The 12,366-nt window shown below is 38.8% G+C and overlaps 1 protein-coding gene across 1 annotated transcript in view; it reads right to left on the bottom strand.

Annotated features, from left to right (window-relative positions):
• LOC148323080 (large ribosomal subunit protein uL14) overlaps positions 1–11,683 on the bottom strand; it is a 40,258-nt gene extending 28,575 nt beyond the window's left edge. The window contains exons 1-3 of the mRNA XM_088317288.1: positions 11,578–11,683; positions 10,420–10,503; positions 6,725–6,853 (exon numbers count right to left, since the gene is read on the bottom strand). Coding sequence (XP_088173414.1) covers positions 6,725–6,853; positions 10,420–10,503; positions 11,578–11,590 — 226 coding nt within the window. The 5' untranslated portion in view covers positions 11,591–11,683. The remainder of the gene's footprint in view (positions 1–6,724; positions 6,854–10,419; positions 10,504–11,577) is intronic.
• Positions 11,684–12,366: the final 683 nt, after the last annotated feature.

The raw sequence follows: 12,366 nt of genomic DNA on the forward strand, positions 1-12,366 counted from the left end.
GCAAGCGTTTAAAACGTACCGTGCATTTTGAATGGAACCAAAAACTTTACACAATGCCGAGTTGCACTCTCTTTATGAAACTAGCTATATATACTAAAAGAAATACTTGTACAATTATTTCATGTTTCTTGAGCACCAATATATTTACTATAGTAGGGACTGAAATCATGAATAAAAATTGAGGAAATGCACCGTGCCCAAAAAAACTAAAAATCACTTGAATTGATTTTTTTTTTTTTTCTTATTCAACCTGAATACAAAACATTGTTTTACTTATCTAGTATGCATAATATCTGCACATTCAAAATGTGGTATGTGCCTTGAGAAAAAGAGAGAGGGAGAGTGAGAGAAATCTCAAGCGTGATGCATATCATAAAACACAGAAATAATGCTCAGCAAAACAAGTGTTTACCCATTTCCCCCAATATTTTTAGCACTATAAATTAGTATATTCTAATGACCCAAGCATGTTATGCTTTATTGTCGGGTGTTGCCGTCAATGGCTTGTGCCAAATACATCCTGTTGTACTTTGGGTCATGAAATTTCTGACTCCATAAACGCCACACGCAGTGCGTGGTCGCAAGTTAGCACTTGTGGTCTTGCTGTTTCGATGTCAATCACGTGTAAATAAAAACTATGTTTTGGTTTTCAATACACGCGAGTTTGCCGATTAATGCCGCCAGATTCCACAGTAGATGCTACATTATCTGAGCGTACCACATCAGGACAACACTTGCAACTTTCCATTAGACACACACGGTAGCCTGTGCTTGCTAACTACAGCTGGCTATGTCAGGAATGAGTCGCTGTCGTAAATTAAATCAGGCATCAGCCGCAACGTTTTTTCCTTTATAAATGCTCGTTTATCACTGCTGTGTTGCTATGAAAGGGAAGTTTACATCGTATTAAGTAGCGGAGGTGTGCAGTTTGTTTACAGCACAGACATGAGACACCGGCGTTGTGAATAGATTAAATTTTTTTTTATTGATGCATATTTTAAACAGACTATATCGTGATTAAATAGATTTTCAATGAATCTATACATCCCTGGTTGTCGCACAAGCAGGCCTGCTTTAAAAAAAAAAAAAAAAAAAATTTTTTAAGACTTTTACAACAAATAAAATCTAGATTTTTGCCAGGCCCGATTTGTGTGCAGAACTTAAGTTTTCGCCCATACTTAGAACCCCAAAACCAGTGTTTTATTGGCAAACAGTGTTGCTACTGGGGATTTAACGATTCACTCAGACCGCGATTTGATTTTCAGTTCACGATCTTGATTCAATATTTTATTTCTCTATTTAAATTGCTGCCACGCTTGTCAATGGGCACTTGTGTGATACTGCAGCGATCCACAAAGGAAATACGTATTGATGTATTGCAAGCGTGGAATGTTTCGTGCATTTTGAATGGAACCCAAAACTATACACTATGCCGAGTTGCACTATTATATATGACACTGCCGTAAAATCTGGTTTCGGTATTGACAAGTACGAACCAGTATTGTCCCGATATCAACAGTGGTATCATGCTTCGACCACAGCGAGCCGTACGCTGAGGGGAAATACGAGGTGAAGCCTTATCATTGTATAACATTATTGGTAATGTATCTTCTTATGTGTAGTTTGGTGAAAAAGGTCCTTATTATGACACCTGCCCACATTGGAGGCAGTTGTGTCTTGTGTCCCGAAGGAGATCGTGTTTGCTGGATTTTTGCCTCCTGACAGGTCTGTTGCCTTTGGTTGATAAAGTAATTCATTTACTACTTTAATGGAGGAAAATGTCATTCATTAAATCGTTCCTGTCCGAATATACTCTTCTTTCCGTGCACCGTCAAAGCTCGAGCTAGTGCTAGTCTGTGAGCATGTCACTGGAGCAATGCCGCGCACGGTTTGCCTTTATAAAACAAAGGGACATAGAGGATTAGGCGTTGCATATGATTGTACTCAATCAGGAAGGTATTGGCGAAAGTGGCACGTGCATGTGTAGTGTTAAACTGTTCCTGCTTGACGCCTAACCATGGTTGGGAGACGCTCCTCATACAGAGTACAGAGACAGGGATCGCAGTGCAGTCTTGGGCTGAACAATTGATCATTTTGGGACCGAAATCGCAACAGACCACGCGTTTTTGAGATCATCGAAGCTGCGGTTCGTGCCGACGTTCATGAAGCAGGTCACGGCGTAAAACAAACAAAAAAAGTTGCTTATCGTGCGCCCCAAAATAGTTTCTTTCACCGCTGCTTGAGTGCTCGCCACTAAGCTATCGTGCGCTGCTGCAGTATGGACTTTATTTGTACTATATGCAAGTCCGTGCACAGCAGCAGCAACGAGCTGCGTGATGACAAATAAACGAGCCCACTAACAAGCAGCATTTTAAACGAGGAGGCAAACAAGGGGTCACCAAGTGTGCCAATTGCTAAAGTGAAATACAAATTCGACCCAAAATAAGTGCTTAGGTGTACAGTCGACTTTGAACTGGTTAGACCGTTAGGTTGGAGAGCCAGCAGCTATTAACAGAAATGTTGTATTTCAATCAATACGTATGAAGACAAAGTAAGATGACGGCTACATTTGCAATTTAGCAGGCGCTCTCAGAACGGAACACGTAAACGGGTGACGTCGTCATGACGAAGAGGTTCGATGTCAAACGTATAGGGATGTAACGATTCATCGAAAATCGATCTAATATTGATATAATCTGCTCAAAATGTGCATCGAAAAAATAAATAAATAAAGGAATCGATTTGCAACGGCGCTGTCTCAAGTCTGTGCTATAAACAACTGCACGCTACTTAAAACGACGTAAACCTCCGTTTCATAGCAACACAGCAGTGATAAACGAGCATTTATAAAGGAAAAACGTTGCGTCTGACGCCTGATTTAATTTACGACAGCTACTGTCATTCCTGACATAGCCAGCTGTAGTTAGCACGAACAGGCCTGTTGTGGTACGCTAACAAAATGTAGCATCTACTACGAACAGGCCTGTTGTGGTACGCTAACAAAATGTAGCATCTACTGTGCGTTAGCCAGCGAACTCACGAGTAATAAAACCCAAAACATAGTTTTAATTTACGCGTGATTGACATGGAAACAGAGCACAAAAGTGCTCATTTTGACCGCCCTCCGCGTGTTTCTGAAGTCGGAAATTTCAGCAGTACAGTACAACATGACACATTTGCCACAAGCCATTGATGGCAACACACAACAATAAAATATAACATCTACGTCATTAGAATATACTATTTATAGTGCAAAAAAAATTATTGGGAAAAATGGGTTCATTGTTTTGCTGAGCAATGTTACTTCCGAATTCCTTGATATGCATCACTGTCGAGATTTCTCTTTCACTCTCTCTCTCTTATTTTCTAGGCATATCCAACATTTTGAATGTGCAGCTATTACGCATACTATGTAAGCAAAACATTTTGTATTCAGGTTAAATAAAATAAAAAAAAATAAAAAAATCAATTCAAGTAATGATTCTAGTTTCCTTTAGTACGGTGCATTTCCTCAATTTTATTCATATGATTTCAGTCCCTTCTATACAAAAAAATGTATTTCTTTTAGTATTTATAGGTAGTTTTATAATAGTGTAACTCGGCATAGTGTATAGTTTTTGTTCCATTCAAAATGCATGAAACATTTAGATGCTTGCGCTAAACAATACGCATTTCGTTTGTGGATCACTGCACCATCAACTGAGCGCACAGCAACAAGCGTGGGAGCATTTAAAAAAATATATATATATCGAATCGAAACCGGGAACTGAAAATCTAATTGAATCAGGGCTTGGGTGAATAGTTGCATCCCTACAAATGTATATTAAATATTTATCATCTCATCAATAATATTTGCACCACCGGGTACTGATTTTCTAGGTCTACACAATAATAGGTGTCCAAATTATACTTTTTAATAAATTCAGTTTAGCTATTGAACAATTATTTTATTGACATGATCAGTCGTCTATGTACAAAGAACATGTACATTAGTATGAAATGTAAAACATTCGGGGTTTTAAAAAAATGCATTTTCATACACACAATTATACATAAAATATGCTTCAAATTTAAATTAAATGCAATCTTATGACCCAGTGTACATGAAAAATAAAACAACTGATATGAAGTGATCACTAGGGGTGTGCAAAACTTTCTTTTAATTCTGCCAACGTCTATTACGCACAGCATCTCTGTGTATATTTGCAAGGATCTCCGCCCGTATAGCGTAGTTGAGAATTTGTTTTCGCTCCATGATGTGCATCTAGAGCTACGCTACCAAATACCCAGTTGAAAACATTTCACAGATATCAATTCCAGCTTTATACGAGGAGACCAGGGCTCAAGTAATGAATACACTCAAGACCTCAGAACGAGTGGGTCTTACATGCGATGGATGGACATCAAATGCCACACTCTTATCACCATCACCGCGCATTTCATCAGAATGCGCTTTGTCATTGTGATCAGTGTACAAGATTGGAGAGCTCCCCTCTTCAGTGCAATATAACAAATAATTTAATGAAATATATCGATTAAATCATGATAGATTAAATATTAAATCAAATAAATCAGCGATTGGGAACTCAAATTATATGTGCTCCATACCTGTGAAATGCATGAAACCCACACTGGTGCGCACATCGCAGAAATACTACAGAGAGCAGTGGACGAGTGGTAGATTGACAGGAAAAAGGCCGTCGTTGTGACAGATTATGCTTCTAATGCGACTTTCTGAAGAATATTAATATTGACTGTAAGATTTAATATTTCTTATTTATTTTTTACTTTTCATTTTTTCCCTTAAAATGTGCAGGTAGAGGCCTTGCAGTAGATTTGCACGGTACAGCAATGTTACTAAGAAATAGTCGCCGTTTATGTACAGAACAGAATGGGTATGTTACTGGCACGTTATATTGATGCGTATTTTGAGCAGAATATATTGATATTAAATCGATTTTTGATGAATCCTTACATCCTAGAAGCCACGGTAACAACTTTTTGTGAAAAATGTCAAACTTTGTGTTTTATGATCACGGAGGACTAAATACTCTTCCAAGCAAATATGCGGTAGGTTAACCTGCTTGGAGAAAAACAAAGAAAATATCTTATTTTCTTCATCCAGTATGGGGCGCTACCACTTGTTGAAATATAATTTGTAAATGTGTGCAGAGCTGGATTACAATCAAATGAAAATTTTTGAGATCATCTGGGTCATGTTACAGCAGCTTTTATTGTCAGGGGTAATAATCTGATTTTGTGGCACCGTAATGAACACACCCATGGTCTCAATATTTGACGGCGATTGAGATAGTCTTGAGACTGTTTTAATTTGTGTTCTAATTACCAGCTAATTTATTTGACGGCAAATGGAATGCGCTTTGTTACAGCTCCAGCTGTTGTGAAATGCGCTATATAAATAAAATTGCATTGTTTTGTATTGTTCAAACAAATTTGCAGTTGGATTAGTTCAACAACAGAAGAGTAACACACAAAAACAATATCTACTCACCACTTGGTGGCGCAATATGTACAAGAGAATATTAAGATATGAATGTCTTCAAGTCCCTTTATAGATGCATGTGAAATTTGTGATTTCTTGGAGCTTGGGCAGGTGAGTTATTAAGCATTTCCTTCCTTTGTGGTGAAGGAAATATGAAATGCAGACTTTGATGCTCCGTGCCTGTCATATAGTATTTCTCAAACAAAAAATATCGCCCTGTTGTTGTCTCAGGTCTAAGATGGCACAGCTAAAGTTTGAAGTCAATCGGATGAAACCTCTAGGATCAGGGTGCAAAACAATGACCCTGTAAATGTGCAAAAATAGGCCAAAATTGGACTTTCCAAAATTCATAACTCACTTCCTGTTCAATTTAGTCTGCCAATTTTCGTAGGCCTAGGTTGAACATACCGGGATTGGTTTTAATTTTCCCACTCTAGGTGGCACTACACAGCCATTTTGTTTGCATCGTTTATGCCGATTTTAAAATATTAAAGTCTTTGCCAGGCCCAATGAGCGTGCAAAGTCTGGCAAGTTTTTGTGCATATTTAGCACATCAAAAATACGGTCAAAGAATCTGAAAAAATAATAAGACGAAGAAGAAGAATTCCTACAGACACAATAGGGGCCTGCTTGGCCCTAAACAGTTGTGTTAAGTCACGGTGGTGCTTGAAATGTTTTGTTTTCATAAAAGGCTCTTTCTCCGCGTTTTTGTAAGGAATTGGAATTTTAATGAAATTGAGCAATTTTCTAACGTTGCCAGGTAGAATTTTTTTTTTTTTTTTTTCTGATGAGAGTACTCTGTTTTGGTAGGCTCCATGTTTTTATAGCATTTGAACAATATTCTGTGAGCCTTGCAAAACTAGCCAAAATCCAGGAAACCACTGGGATTGAGGGGAGAAGCTCCAGTAAAAATGGATGGGATTAAATGAGTTAATGATCATATTTTGCCACTTGCTGTCAACTGAAAATTACATGATACAATCAGGGACCGCGTCATGACCAATCACGGGGCAGCTTGCTAAAGTCACATGAGCGGTGATTGATGCCATTTGTAGTCGACAGCAACTGACAAAATGCGCTTCAAAAGGTGAAAATTTCAGGACCAAGGATGCAATGACTTATTTAGCAAACTGGTATCCAATCTAGTTAGAAAACTAAAATAAATTTAAAACAAAACAAAAACACCAAGTGTATTGGTACCATGATTTAATTTTAACTCACCCTTCTTTCTGAGCTCAGGCTTTCCTTTTTTGACTGTCGCCATCACCATGTCACCTACTCCGGCAGCAGGCAGACGGTTGAGACGCCCTTTGATGCCCTTGACGGAGATGAGATAAAGATTCTTTGCTCCTTATGAACAAAGACCAGCAAAATCAAATTGGGGACATTAACAGGACATGAACAAGTTTAGCAGGGTAACAAACTACTCTTTATGGGTTAAAACTTCGTAGTAACTAAAGTATGCTCAAGATGACTTTTACCAGAACACAAATGTGTCTCTTAGTCCCCAAAACGACAACCTGTAAAAATGGGGAATCTGGTTGGAATTACCTCTTCAACCAGAGTACAATGCAATCAACAACAGGCAGCCGTCTCCCAGACTCCATAGGGTGGAATTGACTTCCATGACTACTCGTGTTTGTTGTATAACCTAAGCATTTTATTTTAGCGCAACGCTTACATATACTATGCCATTAACTCCAGTTCTCTTCCACTGTTGCGATTCCATACATCCGCTTTTAAATAAAGAGCATTTTGGATTTCACAGTGAGCTGGATGGCAGTAATCCATGCTTGCGTGTGTGCGTCTCCGAAATGACGGTCGCCGCGCTTCTTAGTTCCACATTATTTCGAACATTATGCATTACTTTGATAAAATATTTAAATCAAAATGTGGACTTTAGTGAATTGATTTTAGTTGGTCCATGTTTGAATCGCAATACATCTAAAAATTGAAATTCCCCCCACCTCAACTTATGATGAATATTCTGCTCCGTTGTTTCGTATAAGTAGGTCTTCTTGTCTTTTCTATGTCATAGTGTGCAGAAGGGTCTGACGCAACTTCTGACTGAGAATCAGCCCTTTCTGCATTGTAAATCATGTAAAAATTGACCAGGAGGTGACAGTGGTGTAAGAGACCCGCCAGAATCACGCTGCAGAAGATTGTAGTTAGGTTGGGGAGCGCTAGAGAAGAGTGTGCAAATTGGAGAGTATTAGAAGTAGCAAATTACCCTAGATGAGTGCTTTTGGGAAAAAAAAAAAAAAAAAACGCTTCCAATGTGCACGACAAAGGGGATGGAGTTGCTTTTGATAAGAGGATGACGCTTCGTCCTCGTAAAAGCAAGCAGCCATCAAAAGAGGCTCTGCCTGCCTCACGGCGCACGTGTACCTTTGCTGGAGTTTCCCCGCAGCGAAGTCGACAAATAAAAGACGGATTTGGACCCCAATTTGGCAGAAGAATATCTGACATGCGTTAAAGCACAAGAGAATCGTCATCGAAGCCACGCGCGAGCACGCACATACACAGTGTCACGCACGCACTTTGGTACATAGTTCATTTCAGGAGTTCAATATTTTTTATGTGCTAATAAACTGTTATTTTGTTATCAAAAACACTTTTTATCATGCTGTTTTTGTTATTTTATAGAAGGAAGGCATTATTTTGATGTTTCAGCGGTCACAAAAGAAAAAGCAGCAGTGTAAAAGTCAGAGTTGTGCTTGAAACGTTTTTCGCTAAAGTTCTTTTTCTCAGTATTTTTTGTCTGAAATGGGAATTTTTACCAAAATAAGCTTTTTAAAAAATGTTGTCAGCGAAAATACGGAAAAAGATAGAAATATACTTTTTTCTGATGAAAGACGAGTCTAATCTTTCTTTTGATATCAGCCATGCTTTTATAGCATTTGAGCACAATATTTGTGGGCCTTGCCAAATCAGTCAACATCCAGAAAAACGCTGGGATTGAGAGGAGTTGCTCCACTGGAAATGGCTGGGATTTAATGATATTATTGAGGCAAAACTTGACCCACCTCCTGGCAAACTCCATCCATTATCCAAGCTGCTTATTCTCACGAGAGTCGCGCACATGCTAGAGCAGGCGTGGGCAAATTACGGCCCGAATTTATAAAAAATTAAGTGAATAAACCTTGTTAATGTTTTATTTTCTAAAAGCTGTGGTTTTTCGCGGACATATATTGTTGTCATGCATTTGTTTACTTTCATTAAAAATGAAATGTATTTTTTTCCTCCAATGAGGTGAGGTTTACAAAACACTCCATCCATCTGCTCTTGGTCCGGACCCTCTGTCAAATTTTTTAAGCCATTGTGGCCCGCCAATCAAAAAGTTTGCCTACCCCTGTGCTAAAGTCTATCCCAGCTGACTTTGGGGAGTAGGCTTGGTACACCCTGAACTGGTTCCCAGCCAAACTAAAAAGAATTATGATCGTAGGACCTTCCATCGTAATAATATATCAATGACCTCTGGCACTGTACCAGCAGCTTTCAAGACCGCTGTTATTCAAACCTACTTAAAAGGACACTTATGATTTTAACATTGTCACTTCAAGAATAGGTTTGCATGTAAAAATGACATCGGTACTAAAACGCTTCCACCCAAAAGACTGCGATGAGATTTAGGACTTCTTGGAACTTGGCTTGTTTTTTTTCGGTCTCTACGTCTACGTCACAGAACGTAGGCAAGCATTTCAATATTGCTCCCTTGGTTTGTTCTGTTCTCTAAAACGGCGGCCGATCGCCACCAAAATTCAAATGCACATTACTACTCTTTTCCACCTCAACCTGTGAAAGTATGAAAGCGTTCTGCACAATATGTTGGATTTATTGACATCAAACGTGACCTAATGTGATCACATGATCAAAAATACAGTGCCGATCAATTCTCCACCTACACAGGTTGAAGCGGACAAGAGCAAGAATGTGCACACGAACCCCGAATGGTTATATTTCAGACTTTTAGTTACGCTAAAGTTGTGTTAACTCTCAAGAGGCAGACGGTGTCCAACAGACGGAAATGAAATGTAAAAATGTCGCGCTGTCACCCGCAGTCTGTGTTCTGAAATTCCTTCCGAACCGTGGAGACGTCCCCCTACCAATGCCTAGTGCGCATACACGCCGATAGGGATTTTGCAGGTAGTTTGGCGCTTTTTGGCCTACCTGTCATTTGTTCAGTTAAAAGTGGGGAATACCTCTCCAACCCGACCACTCGGCTGTCCATGTAGGACCGGCCCGACGAGCTGCAAGGACGCGCCGTTGACAAACACACCCAGGAGCCCCCGAACAAGACGGGTTTGGATGACGCTGAGAGGACAGTTTTCATCAAAGAGAAGCCCCATCCACAGACAATGCCCCTGACGAGGAGCCCTCCAAATCCAAGAGGAGAGTCTTATTTGACCTACTCATTGCCTCAAAATACCTGAAGTGTGTTTCTGTTGAGTACATTTACCCACGGAGTGTATGTATGCCACACTCGTTGGATATCGCCAGTAAAAGTTAACAAAGAAATGAATTAATTAATAAAATAATAGTTGCCCTCAATTTTAATTCGTTTCAAAATGTTCCCCATTTTTGGCCTTTTGCAGGGGTTATATTTAATTAAAATGCTTTTAATGTACTTAATTTTCCAGAATTCCAGTTACAGTACACCAGTATCCCAAGGTGCCAGTACCCAAACATTGTCCGGGCTGCGAGGGCCCTTTTCAGCTCTAGTTCATTTTGAGATCTTTATATAGTAAAGGTACTCCATACTTTAGCACTCAGCAGCAATTTTCTTTTTTAACATTGTCTTTATGTGCTGTTTTTGTTCCTTTTTACACTGACTTTATTCCATCCAAGTTTTGTGCATTTTAAGGCATTTTCTATTTTGATTATATTAGATAATTACTTCAAGCATTCAAACATACCAGTGTTGTCAGCACAGTTAATAACAGCTCCCACTGGAAGACCCAATGAGATTCTGAACTTTGCTCCGGATGAACCCCCACGTCCTGCAAAGAGAAACATTTTGTTCAGCACACATTATACAATCAAGACTTTACTGTGTAAAAATATGCATTTGGCAAATATGTATTTATTTAAGAGGTACTTTTTAATTACTTGACAAAGAAAGTTTAGTCTGCGGGGCCTACCCACAGAATTGAAAGATCATATCTGTGCTTTCCAAATCACTTGAACACATGCAGTTTCTCCAGCTAGGCCAGGTGAAAAGTTGAAATCTTCAAGCAGCAGATTGACAACACAAAGGTGCTACCGAGTCAAAACCAAAGGTTCACAAAGTTGTAATTATAAGGCACAGATAAGCCTTATACAACAGCATTAGTGTTCTGCAGCACACACACACAGGGGCTAAATCATCGATTATTTTGCCTTTTTAGAAACCTTTGTTTACACGGTAGTGACCCACTTGAGATCTTGACGGGTAAATCAAATGAAAAATGCCAAACAATTAATATTTGGGAGTAATAAATTCTCATTTCTCTGTCACTTAAATGTTAAAAATAAATTTATTTTCTAAAAATCTTCTCGTACATAAATTTGCTTTAAAACTGGTCATTTTAGGTCGTTTTTAATGGCCGGGGAAATCTACTTCTAAGCCACGGAAACAAGATTTGCTTAGCGCAGAATTAGAACTGTTCTTCGCGGATCAGACTCATGGAGGGATAAATTGGAAAGGGGACGATACATTTCTGAAAACATTGCCATTTGCAGAAGCGCCCTACGTTTCCCGCAAGAATCATATGTAAGCATGCGCTAGCACAAATAACTAGCAATTTTAGAATCATGTCATTGACTTAATTTATCAACGAATATTCTTTTCACAGCATTTTGAGCATCTTTAAAAATAATTTTCTTTCGACCAATGCCGAAACACGAGGTTTACAGCGAGAACTCATATTCAACCCTAACCCCTACAAAAAAGGAAGAAAAATCATATTACCGGCACAATTAAAATCGAATAACAGCTACAAAAAATAATAAAGAGGACAATAACTACAAAATATCATCCGATGGGAAACTGGTATTATTTGATGAATACAGATTAAACGCAGCACTTTCCATACCTCTCTTCGACATGGCTGCAGTTAGGAAAGACGACGACGACAGAAGGAATCGTGGGATAACATAGTATTCTTCATCCGGGTCGTGTCGGAAACCCGTGCTGCTTTCATTAAAATCGGAAAGAGCAGTTGGTAATGTGGATTTTCGGTAACTGCACATTGGACCGAACAGGTCAGAACATCATTGTAACTATAAATATTAACGATTTCAGTAGTGTTGTTATTGCTGTTGTTGTTTGAATTAGAAACTGTTAAAATGTTAATAATGAGCAATGGATTCCAGGAACATAGACCACCTCTTCAGCCAAACAGCACATTTTTATATATACAGTGAACCCTCGGTTATCGCGGTAAATGGGGACCGAGACTACCCGCGAAAACTGAAAATCTGCGAAGTAGCGGCGCACGTTAAAAAATGCTTAAAGAAAATATACAATATTTATAATAAATATATATATATATATATATATATATATATATATATATATATTGTTGGAGTTGGGTCACTGTGGAAATGAGAAGTAGTTAGTAAATCAACCTTTAAAAGCCAAACTTACTCCAATTCGTGTTCGTTTTTTTGTGCTCAAGAAGAAAAGGGTCAAATAAAGACTCAATAACTGATTAGAGTTCCGATATTTAATTTCTTCAATTTCTGGAGTTCAGGAAATAGTACAAAGACAGATATCTGAGCGGCTTTTCCTTAATCTCACGAGAAACTGCACTCGGGCGAGCACAGTCGAAAAATGCGCGCCATCTTTCAGCCCAGCTTCAGTTTTTATAGGAGTTTTTTTA

The sequence above is a fragment of the Idiotropiscis lumnitzeri genome, chromosome 15 (assembly GCF_059441095.1).
Source record: "Idiotropiscis lumnitzeri isolate Australia: NSW breed Sydney's pygmy pipehorse chromosome 15, RoL_Ilum_1.0, whole genome shotgun sequence".
NCBI classification, from domain to species: domain Eukaryota; kingdom Metazoa; phylum Chordata; class Actinopteri; order Syngnathiformes; family Syngnathidae; genus Idiotropiscis; species Idiotropiscis lumnitzeri.